Genomic DNA, 20222 nt, shown 5'->3' with positions numbered 1-20222 from the left:
GGCAGTGAGCTACTGGGGCACGGATTCGTGTGCAGGGCTACTAGTTAGAAATAAAAGGCCTTTGTTCTATGTAACTGGTTCAGGATTGGCAAGATTGCAATTGCATCACTGCTTATTAAATGGTATCTGGAAATTCTGAAAACTAAATAAAATACATACCAGGCACATAGAAAACAATCGTTCCCAAGGACAGTTCTGTGGAATGAGCAGGAATGGAAACTAAAGATGTGTACGGGCTGCAGTGCCAAACAGGATGGCTGAATTCTTGTTTGTGGGCACCTTGAAGGCTCCACCCCACTGTGTTTGATAGTCTTACAATGCAATGCAAACCGCCATTCAGCCACAGAAATCATTAAGCCATCATACCAGTTGGATTTCCACGGCATTTTAAAATTTACAAAGGACATTCACCAACTTTATCTCATTTAATCCTCCTAAGAACCCTGTAAGAGAAATAGTACTGCCCTCATTTACCAAGGAGGCAAATGAGTTTTGGGTAAGTCATCTGTCCAAGCTCACACAGCAAGCGAATGACAGAACGGAGGCCAGATGGGTCTCTGTGCCTCAAAACCCACACTGGGTTTCAACTATTAACATCTTGGTTACTGCGCAGGAAGAAAAACCTTCATTAATGGACACCACTCTGCGAAAGTGCATTCTTTCCTCTTGCTCTGGGCAAGATGGCTCCATTCCAGGCAAAGCTGGCACTAGCGCCCATTATGTTACTTTCCTGAACGACCTCCTGCAAAATGTAATCATCATCACCCCAAACAGATTGAAGCTTCAATTCATGGCAGTACGGCACAATTTTACATTATTTCTTTTCACTGCAAATGAATTGACTCTCAGAAATTACCCCTAACCTATTTAAGTTTTTGTAGAAAATGGTATTGCAAAATATTGTTAGCAGGCATATGCAAGATGTGTAGGATGAGGTAAATTCTCTCTTTGAACATCACACTTGCAGTAAGTTCTAAGACTAAAAGTGAGGGTGGAAATGAGCTCGAGGCACTAAGCACAGAAGCTGTGAAGTTGGCTTCTGGAGAATCTTGTCATTGAGGAAAATCTAGCTGTGCCTACTGACAGGAAAAAAGTGGGAGAATTGAAAAAATAGGAGACCTTGGTGTATAAAAGTTAATAGAGCAATAAGCCTGTTTTCCATCATCTAGAAATATAAGTTCATTTTTGAACTTACTTCATAATAGAATAATGTAAGAGAAAAGAACAATAAGAAGGAAAGAAAATGATTATTTCTAGACATAGATGTAGTTCCAGAGTACGTTCCTGTGCCATGCATCAGGGAGCGTTAGAAAGAAAAGTGGTGTCACAGCTGTAAGTCATTGATTATGATGCCTTTCAGCCTTGCCTCCTGAGAATTTATGATGTGTGTGTGTTTTCAGGGAACTAGTATTAAAGTTGTTTTAACCCATTAAATATTTGTTAAAGGTAAGAAAGGAAAAAGTAAAATGCTTCAAAATATAGTAAGTGCTATCTGTTTGATTTGCTTGATGGTCTTATATAAGAATTTTTCCTACAGGTCCTAATTCAGTACTTCCATTCTTCATTATATAGAACCATATATTATGAAATGTACCTATTCATATCTTCATTTAAGAAGACATGCATTATTGCCACTAAGTAATTAGCTTTTGAAGACCTGCATAATTTTGTGGAAGCACACAAAAAATCCGTTTATACTGTTATGTTTAAGGGCAAGAATATAGATAAGCAAAAGGCACAGGTGAAATAAATGCAACAGAATAATTATTATCAACTGTTTGAGCACTCAGAACAACTCTTTAATTTAACTTGGGGGGAAAAGACTTCTTAGGAAATAAATAATAACCAGTTCAATATGTAATAGGATATTGAGTGAAATTTTTCCTGTTATCTCAAAATTTTAGTGAAGGCCCAAAGCCAAAAGTGAAATGCCAAATTCTGAAGACAGTCCCCCTAAAACAAAAAATTGGGAAGAGACCCTGAATGCAACATTTACTAAGAGGCTATCCACTGGTTCTGAAACCACCGACTGGGGAAAGGGGGAGAGGGGTCTGTTCTCTAAGAGGTGCCTGTGCTGAGAGGGCTTTCTTCCTCTGTGCCATGCTTCTTCCGCCGCCCCCCCCGACCCCGCACCACCCCACAGACAGGTGACTAGGATGGGAAGGATGATTCATTCAAGTGAGTCATTCAAAAGACATATGGTGCCACCCCAATTAAAGGTATTAAATATGGTGGACTGAACACACACATACATCTATCCCTATTCCTTATAGAAGCCCTACTGAAACAACAGTTAGGAATATTTGTTAAGTAATGATAACACAAGGACAAAGAAAACAGTGGAAAAAAATAATTGCAAAAGAAGACAAGAGAAAAATCATAATCTGAAAACCGGGGTGAATGTTAAGGGATCTCCAGGGCCCGAGAGCGCTGGGTCCAGAACTAGCCATGGGGAAAGCCAGTAAGCCACCCAGTGTGCACTGCGGGTCCCTGAAAGCACGCCAGCTGGACACTCCAGGTGCATCTGTGAGTGAGGGAAAGACGGTTTGAAAAACAGCAGATTGGCTGACAGTCTGTTTAAGAAGCTAGAATCCTAGATCCTCTCACTTACTTCACACGTTCAGATTACCCTGCCTTCCCCAACCTGACAGAGACTAGAGGCTTTCATCTCTGAAGAAGGTGAAATAGATGGTAAAACACAGCAATCCTGGAACAAGGACAGGATACTACTTTTGAAGGACATTTACATACCAGTAAGAGCTCTTGAAAATGAAAAATATGATAAAATAAACTCAACAGACATGTTAAGAGAGAATTGATAAAAACTCTCCCAGGAAGCAATAAATAAATAAATAAAAGAGGTGGGAGAGAAAAGAAAAGGGATTCCTGATCTGTTTCAGCTACAACAGAAACACCATAGCTTCTGAATGGCTTGCGTCTAACAGAAATTTACTTCCTGCCCTTCTGGAGGTTTGGAAGTCTAAGATCAGGGCACTGGCAGCAATGGCGTCAGCTCAGGACTGGCTTCCTAATTCACAGACTGCCTTCTTCTCACTACACCCTCGCAGGGAGAAGGGGGAAACTGTGTTCCCCATCTTTTAAGGGCACCATTTTTATCATTGAGGGCTGTCCCCTCATGACGTAATCACCTTCCCAAGACTCCATCTCTAAATACAAACCTAAACATTAAAAGATGGACACCGTCTTGTATGAAGGAAAGTGGCATTTTGTTCCCTTGTTAGGCATCCGCCTAAGCTGTAGAATTGCTAGTCTGTACTTTGCCCACCTGAGTTGGGGAAATTAAGCACAAAAGAAAGAGGAAAGGAGGCAGCCGAGTGTGGAGCAGCCAGCAGCGTTGACATGGCCAAGATTCAAGGTCGTCTGGTGTAGTAGTTCCCTAGTTGTCATAAAGAATCACCCCAGATCTAGTGGCTTAACACAAATTGACAGTTCTGTAAGCGAGCCGTCTGACACTGGTGTCCCTGGGCTGAAGTCAAAGTGCCACCACGCCTGCCTTTCCTCGGGAGATGCTGGGAAAGAATTCATTCCTTTGTTTTTTCCAGTTTCCCGAGGTCACCCACAGCCCTTGGCTCATAGCCCTCCTCTCCCATCTGCAGAGCCAGCAAGAGATGGTGGAGTCCTTTCCACATCACACCCCCCTGACCTAATCCTCCGCCACCCTCTTCCACTGTTAAGGGCCATTGTGATTACAAGGGATCCACCTGGACCTCTTCCAAACCGCCAGCATGCGGTGGCAGCAGGTCGGGAGGATGCGTCAGACTTACTTCTGGGACCGGAAACTCTCCCATCACACGGATGAATCCCGCCTCGGGAGCTCTGAGTCCTCTGCCCCGACCCAACGGAACTGCCAGCACCACCAAGGATCTGGTGGTGACCGCAGAGATGTGCTGCTCCCGCTTTGATGTCCTCTACTGTCACCTCTATGGCTTCCCTCAGCCAGGACTCCCTAGATTCACCAATGGCCCCTATTCGCCCTTTGTGACATGAAGAAGGGGCGGGACAAGCGGCTTCGTGGCTGCATCGGGACCTTCTCGGCCATGAATCTTCATTCAGGACTCAGGGAATACCGCTAACCAGTGCCCTTAAGGACAGTCGAACCCCCCTACCACCCCCACCACCACATCCCCCCGCCCCAACCCCCCAGAGGAGCCGCCTAAACTGTCCTGCTCTGTCTGCCTCCTCACTAACTTGGAGGACGCCAGTGGTTACCTGGACTGGGAGGTAGGGGTCCATGGGATTCGAAATGAATTCATCAATGAAAAAGGTGTCAAACGTACAGCCACATATTTACCTGAGGTTGCTAAGGAGCAAGACTGGGATCAGATCCGGACGATAGACTCCTTGCTCAGGAAAGGTGGCTTTAAGGCTCCAATTACCAGTGAACTCAGAAACGTGATCAGACTCACCAGGTACTGAAGTGAGAAAGTGACAATCAGTTATGCAGAATATATTGCTTCTCTACTGCACTGTTTCCAGATTGGCACTCTTCATGCCCCGCCCCTCTACAACCGTTATTCCTGACACACGACTGCATGACCAGTCCCCGCCCCCCGCTCCCCGTGGCCACCGATGGCTATGACGTCATTGGAGCAGACACCTCCTCTTCTGGTCCCATTACTTCTATTACTACACCATTTTATGAGGCTAGCTTCCTTTGCCAAGTCTGCCTCCAGCTGACTCAAGGGTGGGGTGGGAGGGGGGTGTTATATTGAATGAAACAGAACTCGCAGGGCCCAAGCCTTATTTCAGCCTTTCCTCATTATGGGGTTCGTTGGATTGGGGCTCCTCCATGACTAGTGAGAATTGCCTGTGGGTACAGAAGGCCCTCAGCATGCACATGGCCACCTGCTTGCTGGCTACACAATGGGAGCTGGAAGTCATGATTCCTGAAGGCTGACCCCACTTGCATCCTTGTAGCCTCCCCAGATCAAGTAGATGTGTTTTCCCCTGGAGGTCTGGGCAACGGAGACCAACAAGACACATTTTTAGGTTGTTTTAAATTCCTTTTTTTAAACGTCCAGTTTATTGCATACCAACAGTTTATTATAACCTCCATGCTTCATAAGTGGACGCCATGTTCGGGTTGGCCGTGGGCACGGTGAGTCCTGTGAGGCTCCTGGACAGACACCCACATCCAGACTGAAAGCCCCCGGATGGCGTGGCAGATCTCACTCGTTGCTGGCGCTCTTCTCGCAGTGAGTCTCCTGGTCCTGCACAGGGAGCTCTGTGGTGGAACCTGCTGAGGAATGAACTGGGACGCCTGCAGGAGGCCCTGACATCCTTGGCAAATGTGAAAGGGGAGGCCTCCTCCTTACCACCCGCTACCTCGCTCCTCGCCTGGGAGCAGTGCCTATAGCTGCATCTAGGTTCACAGAAGACATGGATGTTCAAACAAGCACCTGGGTTGGGCTGTAGAAAGACACCTTGTCACAGGAGAAAATCCAGGGTCTCCAAGCTGCTTTTGTCTTTTCAGGCAAACATCTTTAAGGGACTGAAAAGCAGAGGAGTTCCTTTTTCTAGTTTCCCTGTAAAAGTGAGAAGACAGTTGACTTAGTCCTTTACATGACTTTAGAACAAAGCTGTGTAATTAAACAAGGTGAATCGTTATCTTGCCTAATATGCTGGGAATCTTCACCCCACGAGGACAGGGTTCCAAACAGCTCATTTTAGTCTCAGTCATTCGGTTTTCCTGTGGCATATTTCCCTTTCTCATAGCTGCTGACTAAGTACCTGTCAACAAGTTCCTCTTCCCTCTTGCCCAGCCTTCACTCCCTTGGTGCAGAGCTGATGGCAGCTGGGGCTTGGAAGGGGTGTGGCAGCACTGTCATGGAGGCACTGCTGGAAGGGCTCCCAGGAGGAGTGGCCGGTGGGAGGAGAGGCCCTAATGCCGCGACCCTTTAATAAGTTCCTCATGTTGTGGTGACCCCCAATTTCATTGTTACAAATTGAACATAATTAAAGCATAGTGACTAATCCCAAAAACAATATGTAATTATATATGTGTTTTCCAATGGTCTTAGGCGACCCCTGTGAAAGGGTCGTTCGACCCTCAAAGGGGTCGCGACCCACAGGTTGAGAACCGCTGCCCTAAGGTAATACTGTTCAACAGCACACTTGGAGAACTCTTGAAGTGGATTGGATGTCAACCTGGTGGACACAATGTTTTTATTTAATTTATTTTTTAAAGTTTATGTGGTGCTGGTGTGGCTTTCCAGAATGGGCAAATAGTCAAGTCAAAAGGCCTTTTGAGTTTTCTTCTACCAGGAATTGGGGAAGTGGATGGACAGGGACACAGTCTAAGACACGACACATGCTATTATAGGCATAGCTGTCTCGTTTCTTAGAAGAGATGAATACAGGTGGGCGGATATAGGGAGCAGCTCTAGGGTCAAGCCTCGGGCTAACCGGTGGCAGGGCCATAAAGAAGTCCCAGCCTGGAGGGGAGAGCTCTCATAGCATAATTAAGCCTGACCTTGTAGCCCTCCCTAATTCCTTCCTAAGTAGCTAATGGGCTGTGGGAGGTGCAGCAAGTGTTGCCAAAACAAGAACATTTGTATACATGTTAATGTACCCTTGTTTTAATCAGACTATAAAATAAAGCATCGGCTTGCAGGCTGGGTCTTTTGTGTCCTCATCCAGGCATGGGAGATCCACTGAGCCCCAGCTGTATTCTCTTGTCTGTCTTTTCTTCAATCCTTTACCGCCCCTCCTCAGGTTCACCCTTGGCCGTGCTGGCACGGCACAGGCAGATTAGCTTGGCGTCATACTCTTAGGCTATGGCGTGTGCAGGGGCAATGGGCTGACATCCGGATGCCCAGGCTGGGCTGCATTCTCACTTCCTGCCACTTTTCCTTGCAAGGGTATTGAAAAAGAGCTATTGAAGATGAAGGGATTGTTTCATGATTTCTTGCTGCTGAGAATAATAAATGTCTTGTTACAAACGTGATGAACAGTTACTTTTAGGTGCCATGGATTGATGTCAGGGTGGTCAGTTTGGGACTAAACCACCCACCTTCAATTTGTACAACAGTATTGATCTATAGCAGTGGTTCTCAACCTTCCTACTGCCACGACCCTTTAATACAGTTCCTCATGTTGTGGTGACCTCCAATTTCATTGTTACAAATTGAACAAAATTAAAGCATAGCGATTAATCACAAAAACAATATGTAATTATGTATGTGTTTTCCTATGGTCTTAGGTGACCCATTGTGAAAGGGTTGTTCGACCCCCAAAGGAGTCGCCACCCACAGGTTGGGAACTGCTGATCTATAGGGCTACACTTCATTATTATCCAAATGTTCTATGTTAAAAGTTGTGTTTAATTTCTAAAGATTTTTAAAAAAAGGCAAAAAAAATGGTGCTAAAATTTTACCCTGAGCACGCTCAGTGAAACTGCTCATGCAAGCATTTACCATGCCAGGCTTTTCAAGCCTATTGTTTCTCATAGAAATGCTGCCCTATTTGTCTTCCCCAATGTATAGTGCGATTTTTTTATTTTATTTTATCTTATTAGGGATGGGGTAGGATACGTGCCATTAAGAAAATGAATAGAACAATTGAACCCACACACGAGGGGGCTGGGGAATCTGCACAAGAACTGGCTGGTGAAGCCCAGCACTACACTGCAGTGGGCTCCCAGGCCCTGAGCTCCACGCAGGCCCAGCAGCAGAGATGCTCAGGGGTCCTCTCGCTTGTCACGGGGACTCCGGAGTTGACCAAGGAAAGTTAGATGGTCCTGGGAAGAATGGCGCTATCTGTGTCCGTCTTAAATAGGGCTTAGTCAGGAAGCAGTCTGGGAGTGCACGGTCATGGCCACCTCATGAAGGTGTGGCAGGTGGCTCTCAGGAAAAACACTGAATCTGGATCATCCGTGTGGCAGTTGTGCAGAGGGGGATGACAGCTCCCAACTAGAACTGAACTGCTCTCTGCGCACTCCACCTGCACAGTGATGAGGGCGGCCAGTCCACGTGTGAGTGGTGGGTTTCAAGAGAAGGGATGGTTTTGCTTTGCTCCGTTTGTCCTCGGGCTGCTCAAGCTGAACAGTAGGTGACCACTGTTTTCAAGGAACCAACCCCATGTGGCTGGTTTGGTCAGAGCTTGTTTCATCCCTTGCAGTGAGAGCCTTTTGGTCTGGAAAGTTAGCTCGTCTCATAACACCCACAGCTAGGAATTGCTCCCACTGTGAGGTTCTTAAACTTTTTTTGCTTCATAATTAATATTAAAGCAATTCGTGTTAGAGAGCCTTTCAATATGAAAGGTTTGTAATGGAGACATAACATTTTGTTGTTTATAATAAAAATCATCTATACAGAAGTCCTAGGTGTTAATATTTGCACAAGATCTGTTGTCCATGTTAACACCTACAATTTCACTAACTGTTGGCGTTATTTTCCGTTGAGATTCTGGAGGCTAGGGAGCCTGTGTGTTTTTTGTTAATTTTCCTATTTCCTTGAAGCAAGAGATTTTATATAGCCTTCAAGTGCAAGGACTTCAGACCAATTCTTTGTATTACACTTGGTTGCCTCTTGGCTATATAACTGCCGAGTGCAAATCATTGAACTCTTTAAGAAAGTATTGTAGAGAATAAATCATTATGGGTAAAAATTGTTCTTTGTCCTGCCTTTTTCCTTTTTTTTTTAAAGTAGTTTATTGATTTTTAGAGAGAGGAAGAGAAAGGGAGAGAAAAGCATTGATGTGAGAGAAAATAATTGATAGGCTGCCTCTTGCACGCCCCCTACCTGGGATTGAGCCCACAACCCAGGCATGTGCCATTGACCAGGAATCTAACCTAGTACACAGGACTACGCCCAACCAACTGAGCCACTCCGGCTGGGCATCTCATTTTTTTTTTTTGGAATAGTGATATCAGTCATCCTATTTTTAAAGACAGCCAACCAGTTGGTATTCATTCAGGCTACATATTTTGGGTGGTGTTCATGACCTCCAACAATATTTCACTTGTATATTTTTTTGTGTTTGGAAGCAATGCCACAGTACTGGTTTATTAGAGTCAAGTTTCCTGAATCAGGGTTTATGAACCCTTGAAAGTTTGGACTTTGGAAAGAAGACTCATAGATCTCATTAGCTTTTCCAATAAAACTGACCTTGCCCATAAAGTTAAAAACTGAAGAGGAGGGAGAAATACTCAAATTTAGGATATCATTTGGTGACATTAATCCACCCTGGGACACTAGTATGTTCTGACCTAATGGAAAAGGTTGATAGTTCTTAGAAGGCCCAGAAAAGATGAGATGTATTTGGAAAAAAATGACAAATAGTTTTCAAACAAATACATTCTGAGCTCGTCAGTCTTTGGTTTAAATTTTTATTTACAAGGATGTAAATTTTTTTCTCCTTAAAATACCAAGTTCTGAGGCTTGGCAGAAGTCATAAGCATATGACCACATGTTAGATATCAGGGTTATATGATAATTTTTGAAAAACTATGAACAACTGATTAAACAGTTTGGCAATAAAAAAAAGAGTTAGACTTTGAATACCCTTCAAAAGGCACAGACAGCCAATCAATGATAAAGAAGCGGCAAGAACCAATCAGAAGAGGATTGTGTCATCATAAGGTAAGTGACACTCTTCTATGATATCTCTAACCGAAGCCCAGAGGAGTCAGAGCTTTTAGAAGATTTAGAAATGGGAATCCTATAAGAATACACCACCACCAAGCTACTTGAGTCTATCTGTCCCTGGAGAAAAAGAAGAACTTTGAATCCATCCAATATTGATATTGCTGACTTGATTGGAGTTTTAATAAACAAGATTGTCTGGAAAATTTGCATACTCTGACCAAGATGCTATAAGAAATGGGAAGAGTAGTTTACAACGTAGTACCTGTTGAGGAAAGTCAGTGAAAAAACTCAGCTTACTCAGAATTTTACTTTTATGTGTCTATATTCTTCAATAACCTGTTAGAAGTATATGCACATCTGGAAAGCCATTCTATTTGTATGTAATCTAGATTACATTAGCTCTGGGAAGTATAACAGAGAGGAACATGATGTCTCTTAGCTGAGCTAAAGGGCCATGGTCTTTCCTCGGGCTCTTATTTCCAGCAATATATGTTCTTAAAACTATATTCTAACTGTAAAATTAAGGAAATTTGGCTCAAGTTAAAAGTGGCAAAATTATTTTCCCTTTTGTAAGTAGTGATAGCACAACTGGTGCTGTTATGCTAGTAAATACAAATGATGAGTTCATGCCTTCAAGATCTGAAAGTATATAAATATAATCAACATTTTTCTAGGTTAAAAGAGGCAGGAAAGAATCAGAGAAACGATTTGCTTTTATAATACAAACTATTTGTCTTGCTGTCATATTCAATCCTTTCAGTCTTATTCATCTACCCTCTTCAACCGCCTACGGAAGCCATCAGCGATGGAGCAACATCTCAACTTGAGATGTTGAGGGAAAGTATTAAAAATTTGTGAGCTGACTCAACTCTAATGGTGGAAATTTACATATTTCTCCTGAAAGACTTCAGAATAATTTTTAACATTCAGAACCTAAGAAAAGATAGCAAAACTATTACAATCAGTATGCAATCATAAATCATTGTGCTCTGTTGATTTTGAGTTTCTTTATATCTTTTTTATTTTATACTCTCATTCTCTCTCCCTCCCCTCCTCTTTCTTTTTGTTTTTACTCTGTGAAGCAGACATCCATTTTACCCATATTTGTTTCTCCTTTCCTTCTAGGCACATTGAAAAGCCAATGGATTGGAAGGAAAGTAATATATGCCCTATCTGTATGGAGATATTTAAGTTGACAGTACAAGATGCACCAGCACTTTCTTTCCCTGAAATTATGAAAAATGCGTGTTGAGAAAGAGATGCCAAAATCATAAAACAGCCTGAATTCAATGCAGCTACCCTGGCAAGTCAATTTTCTTGGTTACTGCAGTATACTCTAGCCCATCCTGACTGTTATAGTCACTTTGCATTATCTTTTTTTTCCATTTTGGTTTTTATTATTTTAATTTGCTCTCATCCTTGAATACTTCTTCATGTTACTGAACATGCTTAATCAATCTTCACCTTTAATTTGACAAGTATACATCTATAAAGATGTACAGGTATTACTGCTATGAAGAACCAGTTTCATTGGAGCATAAAGCTAGCAGGAGTCTTGTCAATTCAGGTTGAACCACAGGTGTGCACTAGGGGAGTGGGTAAGTACTGGGCTACTTCTGCTTGAGAAAGAGGCCTTCCTATGGCTAACTAAATCCATGGTGTGTTTATGAAAAGAGCATACGCACTGGCACCAGAGAAACTCAATTTTTAATTCTAATTCCACCCCTCTCCCCTCCAGACCTTTGAGTAATGCTAAACTCATTCTGCCTCAGGAAACATCCACAAAATAGAGAAATGATATATCAAATTTGGGGTTTGGTTGTGGTTAAAGATAACAATATAAAAACATTTGGCTTACAGTTGATAGTTGGTAAAAGATAAATGCTATTATTATGTTCTGTTTTCCTGTCAAGATTTTGAAGATGACCAGGTGCTGGAGGCTTCAGGGAAGAAAACAGGGTACTAACAGTGCCCTTTGTTCTCCAGCCTTGGTGTCTCGTTCTGCTCGACTCTCCTGTATTGATTTCCCAAACCCTTTGAGGGATAGTTCCAAAATATATCGACTTAGCTAACTGAAAAGAAACACAAGTCAGTATTCCCCTCAGGCTAACAAGAATCTTATTTGGGCAGATGGCACGCTTGAATTCCTGGAATGATGTTTATTCCTTGCACCACACACTGTTCATGTTACTGCCATTTGGCATGCAACAAGCTTTGTAAAATGTACTAGGTATCAGGAAAGCAACATAGCGACATGTTTCCTACTATGTAAGGCACCTGGTCTGAGTTTGGGAGGGGGTTAGTTGGGGAAGAACCTCTTAAGTGTCTTCAGGAAGATTCAATGTAGGTTAATAGTTAAATATATAGTTCATACCCGAGGTCTGTCACTTACGATCTGTGTGACTGATCAAATTATTTTTGTCTCAGTTTTCCTACAACATTGGGAAGATGGCAATGTTCCCCACCTTGTAGTTTTGACGGAGGATTAAACAATTATATACAACACCTTCAGAAAAACATTTGGCACCTCATATGTGCTATGTAAGTGTGGCTATAATCATTATTACAGTAGAAGGAGTATAGAAGAAAGCCAATAGTTAGTTTTCTAGAACTTCAGTGTATACCAGCTTCTCAATATCTATGTAGTTGTAGTCTTTCTTATGAGAATAGTGAAAGAATCCTCTAGGGCTGTGGAACCTCCTTAGCTTCTATTCCTATTTTAAGGAATAGAAGCAGCTGTGTAGAAATAATATAAGTAAAAGTGGATGCTTAGACAGATTTTGGCCAATGACAAATTTCACAGTTTTGCAATAGCCTCAAAAATAGATGCTTCTTAACTCTTAAATTTTTAAATAACTGAAGGCCAAATACTGCTGCTGAAAACATCAGGGAAAGATTGAAGCCCCCAGGCCTGGCTGGTTCTCTACTTGAACAGAATCTGTGGAGTAGTTAATCATGAAAGAAAAGGAGGGAATAAGATTATGAGCTGGGAATGAATGCACTGGAGGTATACTAGGTCTGCTAACCACATTGACAGTTGAAGAACGAAAGTCAAGGCAAATGTGTTATGTGTAGTCTAAGTCTATTATCATAAAAACCAGCCTCCTTATTCAGAGGGTATAAGTTAGTGTCCAGGAAATGATAGGGAAACATCCAGGCTACAGGAGGATAAATTGCATAGCTCTCTTGAAACTTACCATAAGCAGGCAGGAGAGGCAGCTAGTAGTACTGTTTTGACAATGGCCCATCTTCAATAAATTAGTTCATATATTTAAATATTTATTAAGCACTGACTATATGTTAGGCCCAATGATTATCTGAATAAATAATGATCGATACAGAGTAGAATCTCAGAGTAAACTGTAGGATTTGGTGACTGATGAGCTGAGGCTGGGGAGGAAGAAGAGGCCAAGGAGATTTCTCAGGTGTTATAGACCATAGAAAGCACCAGTTTGGAGGAACTATGAGATTTTAGTTTCAAGGTGCACTGCACTTGCAAGACCATTAGAATGGGATTTTTTTTTACCCTTTAAAGATAACTATTAATGGAAAAAGGAAGTCAGAAACCTAATGTTGATGCTTTGAGAGAAATTGGAAGGTAAGGAAGTAGAGATGACGATAGTCCATTCTTTCAAGAGAATTATGAAGACTTACCTGGCACTATAATTATCATAAAATATGGTCAAAAAAGACTTTTTAATGGAAAATATTTAATAGCCTGGTGAGAAGAATAAATTGGAAGGGACAAATTCAAAGAAATGATGGATCATTGACCTCAGAAGAGTCAGTGGATTCAGATCAATCTTGGAAGAATGAACATTTAGCAAGAAAATAAAATAAAAAACTCACTATCTAGGATTGGAGGAAAGCAGAAATTCTTTCTACAAGTAAAGGGGAGAGGTTTTATTTCTGGGTTCCTAAGGTCAGATGGATGGTATTATAGAGAGATAATATTTAGGCTAAAAATAAAGGTGAACATAATAGTTTTTAATATTGTCAAAGCATAATGGATCATCAAGAGTGGTTGTATGTTATTTTTGATTGGAGATAGGCAGGAAAGAGCTAAGCGATTATTTATTGGAAATGTATATGCATTTGAAATACAGTGGCTCATTCCAATGACCCAGTCTACTGCTGATTCTCTGATTTTTCAGAACTTGTTTTACACATTTACTTTCCAGTCTAACACTATCCTGGGTATTTTTTGAAGGCCTAGAGAGCAGAAAATATTGATTTTTAAATTAAGCTTGTAGAAAGACTTTAAATCCTGTGCTTGCTTCTGATAAGAGAGGGAGAAGAATGTTTTCACCTTTAAATGGCAAAGAAATGGAAGTAGCAATAAACCTAAATTTGGACACATGAATCTTTGTAATTTAATGCAAATTTGAGGATAAATTCCCTTGGAACTTACCTGAATAATGAAATTCAGATCATGGAGGTTGGGGGGAAAGAAAAATATCACTAGTTATAATAGAGATGGTGGTGGAATGGGGAAAAGGGAGCAGCGCAATGTAAAAGAGGAATCACCCCCTCCCATTCTAAAGAATACACTTCTCTGTTGTTGTTTTAAATATGTTTTTATTGATTTTTTAGAGAGAAAGGAAGGGAGAGGGATAGAAAGCTAGAAACATCGATGAGAGAGAAACAGCATCGATAGGCTGCCTTCTGCACGCGCCACACAGAGACTGAGCCTGCAACCTGAGCACTTGCCCTGATGGGGAATCAACTGGTGACCTTTTGGTTCCTGGGTTGATGCTCAAAGGCTGAGCTACAACTGCTGGGTGTGAATACAATTCTCTTAATACAACTAACTGTTATCTTAACACAACCAAAAATTAACAATATAGTACACTGCTGATTGACATGAGCTCCTCAAATAAAAGTCCCCACTATAGAGATGAATTAATAATTGTTGGATAATACTTTCAGATCTTTAGAAGCAATCATTAATGCCAGTTCCTATTTACTGGTGTGTACTCCATCTTAGATATTCATTTAAAAAATTACTCTGGTATGGAGTATGGACTAACCAGCAGAAAGACTAATGGCAGGACAACCTATAAGAAAGCAGGTACAATATTCTATCCAAGAGGGTCAGAGCCAGTAACAAGGGGGCTGGGGATGGAGGGAAGGAAGATTCATCTGAAAATAAACATTTTTCCAAATCAAGAGCAACTTTTCCAAGGAAATAACATGGATCCAACATGCATTATTCTTAAATAATATGAAGTGGCTCCTAATGATCACTACTTCCTTTTCTAAATGATCGTAATTCATGCTGCTAATAAAATATTCTGGAATCAATATGCTTCTTTGATAAGTTCAAGAAGCCCCCAAAGGAAAACGGCCTGAAGGATGGTTGGTGAGGTAGTTTAAATCAATCCAACTACTTTGCCCAGAAGGTCATTTTAGTTTATGGATATAGATGCAGATATAGAAAGAAAAGAAATAATAAAAAAGAGAGAATGATGAAGGTAAAATAACAATCAGAGAACTGCAGCTCAGTGTAGGTTCATCGATTATAACAAACATACCTCTCTGGTGGATGCTGACAGTGGAGAGGACTGTGCAGCTCAAGGAGACAGGAAATACAGGGACTCTCCCTACTTGCTGCTCAATTTTGCTGTGAACCTAAAACTGCTCTAAAAAATAGTTTAAGAATAAAAACCATTTTTATATGCGTTAATCAAATTAAAAGTTTAGTTCAGGATAAAGAGAGGCTCAAGAATTTTAATACCCTTACTTTTAAACATATACAAAAATTGGGCTTATTCAAAGAATATTTCCAAAGCAAGATAGCAGTATAACCAATCAAAGATTTAAGATGACACATAAGATCCTTGTTACAATATGTTCTTTTTGAAAGAAAGATAGACATGTAAGCATATTCATCCACAAATAATTTTTACAGCTTTATGTTTATTTTTTCTAACCACTGTTTTAAATGTATGCAAAATGCATAAATAAATTATTCTAATACACAGAAGAAAAATTATCCTGAAATAAATGTTCTTGACATGGATAAAATGGTTCCTACCTTTTTGTGTTCTTTAATACAGTTTTAATCACTAAATTATATACTTTGCATATAATGAGTTTAAATTATTTTATAGTGAATCATGATAATATACTGAAAGGCTAAGTATGTAGCTCACTGTGGTTTTCTTTTAAACATAATTATCCCTTCTTCAAATGGACTCAGAGTACCACATCACACTCAGCTCTGGACCTATCAGTGAGGATCCTCCCACCTGTTTTATACCTGAAATTGTGAAAAGGTGGTAATAGGCCATCTAGCTAAACTCCTAAGCGTCATTAGGAGCAAAGATGCAAAACTCAGGCAGGTTCCTACCTGCTCTTTACGTAGAAAGTTGCTAATAGAACAAATCCAAATAAAAGGTTTGACAATGTCACAGAAAGTAAAATTATTCTTCAGTCTTTTCAGAAATTTCACAAGAATACTGAGTATATGCCATTGTCTCAATCATATGTGAACACAATTTGTAAGGTTCAAAACACAAGATAAATCTATCATCACAATCTAAAATACTTGGTTTCAGGTAAAATGAGATTCGCTTCTGATAAACATCTTATAATCACAAAAAAAACTTTACTTCTAGTGAAATAAAATTACATTCTCAGACTGTAAATATTGAGTTGATCCAACCTAATGATTTCTGCTCAAAAAGATTTGTCAATGAAAATGGATAGAAATGAGCAATGGCATATGTGAGCAAAACAGGAAGAACTCATTACTGTCATAGTATAAGAAGTAGATATTTTACATGCCCCTTAATTCCATGTTTTATTCAGTGATTATACAATACTCATTCTGAGCCACACATATTCTGCAGAGAAAACACCCTCCTTCCTCCATCTGCCCTATCTTTATTCATATTAGGGACACTTTGGAAATAATTTGCTGAGGAAGAAAACTTATGGGAGACCATGGTTATTTCACCACCACAAATGACTAGCCCTGACATCAGACAATTCCCAGACCCACCCAAGTGTGATGGGAAGACTTCGCAAATAAAAATACAGGACACCCTGTTAAATTTAAACTTCAGATAAATAATGAATTTTTACAAAATATAAAAATGTCCCAAAAGTTGCATTGGAGAGCACTAAAAATTAATTTTTAAATAAAAATTATTCATTACACTAAAAACCTATTACTTAAGTTTATTCATTAAATTTAGTGCATCGCAGTACACGAAAATTATTTTGCACTAAAAAGTATTCATTGTTTACATAAAATTCAAATTTAACGAGGCATCCTGTATTTTATCTGGCAATCCTCAGTAAAGATATTTTGTAGAACAATGCCTTTATCTCCTTTCAGACTGTGTGTTCCTTTATGGTAATGATGGAGCAACTAAAACTTTAATGGTCAGCTCCTAAAGCAATGCATGATATATAATGGACATACAATAGAAATGTGTTGCATAAGAAAAATAAATGTAAAGAATGAATTTTAAAGAACTGATGTAGACATATAGAGGATGGTTGGATGGATGGTTGAATGGATGGATAGATATAGGTATTTACCCTATTGCTTGCTTTGTTAGCATAGCTCAACAAAATAATTATTACCCGTAAAAAGTGAAGCCACCTGGTTTACCTCTTCGGCAACTGGTAGGAGCAACAGCACAGCTGCTGTTCTTCTTTGGCTACAGTGTGGCTGTGTAGTGGGTGGAGATGGACATACCCGTCTTCCTCCATGTGAGACCTCGGGGTGCACACTGAAACTTTGGCTCCACTTGAGTTAACCACTTCTCCGGATGAAAACTAAGATGAAGACCCACTAGAAGATCCGAATCTTCATTGAATAATTAGGAATTAAACAACGAGTTTATGGTAAAAAGCAAAGAACTCTGTGACTCTCTCATAAATTGCCATTGACAGCCTTTCATTCTAAAATCCAAGATGATAACCCCCCAAACAAGCAAGATATTCATTAAGCTACTGAGCTCTCATATTAAGTGTATCCTGTATCATTTTTATTTTTGGAAAAAAAAACACAACAAAAAATATTCTCCCAGGAATATACTAAACTCTATCTGTAAATACAAACTTCCAGGACTTAAATGTGATTGATTGACATGATAGAGCATAATTTAAATAAACTTTACCAGCCCCTCCACATACATATATTATAGATTATAGAACATATGTCTAGATATACCAGAGATATAAATATGTAAACATATTTATAAACATAAGTATATAGAATATAATATATGTAACGATATATGGCTATCAATTGATTTACACATGGATAAATAGGCAAATAGGTAGATAGGTGATAGATTCAGATTCGGATGTGATTTCACAGGTTTATAACTTTAAATCACAATAACTAATGAATATTAATCAGGCAACACATCTCAGAAATGACCACGACCCCCATAACATTGTGAAATGTGAGGTATAACTTGCTTTTGCTGTTCCTACCCTTCTGATGCCTTCTCTTCTCCAACACCTGGGCTGTGGACCTATTTTTCAAGAACCTGAACCACCTGAGCCTCCTGCTCAATCCCCCTCCCCAGGACCGTCACATCATTGGCTGGTTCTCCAAGGCAGCTTCCCAGTGCGTGACTCAGTCACCTAGAATTGGTTGCCATCTGCTCCCAATGCAAACCTCAGTAGCAACTTGACAATTCCCTCAACGTGGCTTCTGTGCCTTCCTGGAAGAATGACAATAATTTTAGCTGAGAACTGAATTAGCAGAGACCACAGGACCCACCTGTCCTTTTTACCAGGGTAACTTGGATTTCAACAGTGTCACTGTTTTGTGATCTCACTCCAAAGAGTGACTGGTGATGTGACTTCTTGGCCAAGTAAGAAGGGAGTTAGAGTCATTGTTGTTATTGTTGGATTATTCTGGCAGCCTAGTGAGGGAGACTTATAAGTGAGGCATGATGGAACACCGCATATGCTCCTGAGCAAAACTAGCTTCTAAACAGTTGAAGTTCCTGGAAGGTTCTTTTGTGGTTCCCTCTTGCTTAGTATTTCATGTATGAGCTCCTCCAATAGGAAATCAATGTTTCCCACTTAATCTGCTCAAATTTAAGTCACACTGTTTTTATAGCACATGACTGCTCATTTCATTCTTGTCCCCAAACCTTTTACCTCAATTTTCCCCCTTCTAGTCCTTCTCAATTAACTACAGATCTTCAGGAAACCTCATCTACCTACTCCAGTCCATATGAAACACTTTATTTGACCTCTTGGTACATTCCTAGTTTATATGCATTTCTTGCTGTGTTAGCAAATATTTTCTTCCCTAGTGGAAACTGAACAATCAACCCCCATTATAATTATTTTCAAAGTTGTAACTTTTCTATTTTATTCATGGAAGGAATAAGATTGAGGCAATTTCTTAAAATGTATATGTATTCCTGATTAAGCATTCTAAATCAATTTGAAATTTATTACATGGTTACAATCCATTTCGGAAGTAATAGCAAATAGTATCAGTGACTCTGCACATGTAACCTGGGGGTCAGAGGCTGTGGATATTGGTGAGAACAGGTGGTAACACTCGAAGTACATTCAGAACCCAATTTTGTATGTGATAACTTCCTTTAAAATGTTTAAACTAAAATACTATTTTTGAGACAAGAACAGGACACAGGAGCACACACTTTACAGATAGCCTAGTCAAATGGCTGCTAAGAATACAAGCGATAAATTCAGAACTTGATTTTCTGTGTCTTGGAGTGGACTTCCAAAAAGCTCCAAATTCGGTCTCATATAAGTAGAAAAAAATATTCCAATAGTTAAAGGATATATAAATGAAAATATTTGAAAAGTTTATGAATTTTTCGGGACGTTGCGTTATCTTGTCATTTAGTTAATTCAACATATACGTAGGGAACACATATTGGCCATCTCTGCCTCTGTGTGAGGAGCTGGGTGATAAGAACTAAGGCAAACTCCCTACCACCACGGCGCACACAGTCTAGATATGGAGACCACCACACCAACCAGCACGCCCAGCGTGACATCTCCAGCTCCCAGGCAGCGGAAGGCGTGCAATATATCTCTGTTGTTTATCTTTCAATCAAGCAATTAAAAAAATCCTTCCCTGCCACCCATTGCCGTTGAAAGTGCCTCCAAGCCGCTGTGCGCAGCAGGACAATTTGACGGGACTTTGGGGAAGGGGCAGGGACTGACCGGTCACACAGTCTGGGCCGGAGATCATTTGCCGGCCAGCTGCCCTGGAAGTAACAGGGTCTGGAACTCCTTCGGTGATTCGGAAAATGGAAACGGGGCGGGGCACCCCGTGTCCTCGGGCTTCCCCACCACTTTCTGGTCGGAGCCATTTAGCCTCTGCAGGGAGGACGGCAATGAACTGGAAAACAGTTCCAGGAGTGAACCCCCCAAAGGTCAGTCTCTGGCTGTGCGCGACTGCGGGGGTCTGGCCTCTTCTCTTGCAAAGGGATGAAGGAGTCCGAACGAGGAGATCTTTCCTCTGCGAATATTCTAAACCCCAGCGGGTCCCACCAACTTCAGCACCGGGCAGCCACTGCCGGGGCGGGGCCAGGGGTGTCGCCATGGGCCTTGATGCTTGGGACCCGGACCCTGAGCGACAGCCGCGCCCCTCCG

The 20222-nt window shown here is 40.9% G+C and overlaps 1 protein-coding gene and 1 pseudogene across 1 annotated transcript in view; both read left to right on the top strand.

Moving 5' to 3' along the window:
- The first annotated feature begins 2448 nt into the window (after window positions 1-2448).
- LOC102433269 lies at window positions 2449-4542 on the top strand (annotated as a pseudogene).
- A 553-nt stretch (window positions 4543-5095) lies between these two features.
- The window catches only part of PTPRZ1 (protein tyrosine phosphatase, receptor type Z1), a 192222-nt gene continuing 177095 nt past the window's right edge, over window positions 5096-20222 (top strand). The window contains exons 1-3 of the mRNA XM_023755324.1: window positions 5096-5119; window positions 7538-7748; window positions 11522-11567. Coding sequence (XP_023611092.1) covers window positions 5096-5119; window positions 7538-7748; window positions 11522-11567 — 281 coding nt within the window. The remainder of the gene's footprint in view (window positions 5120-7537; window positions 7749-11521; window positions 11568-20222) is intronic.

Source organism: Myotis lucifugus, unplaced genomic scaffold, assembly GCF_000147115.1.
Source record: "Myotis lucifugus unplaced genomic scaffold, Myoluc2.0 scaffold_73, whole genome shotgun sequence".
NCBI classification, from domain to species: Eukaryota; Metazoa; Chordata; class Mammalia; order Chiroptera; family Vespertilionidae; genus Myotis; species Myotis lucifugus.
Note: the sequence above shows the minus strand (reverse complement) of the source record. Positions and strands in the feature narration are given on the sequence as shown.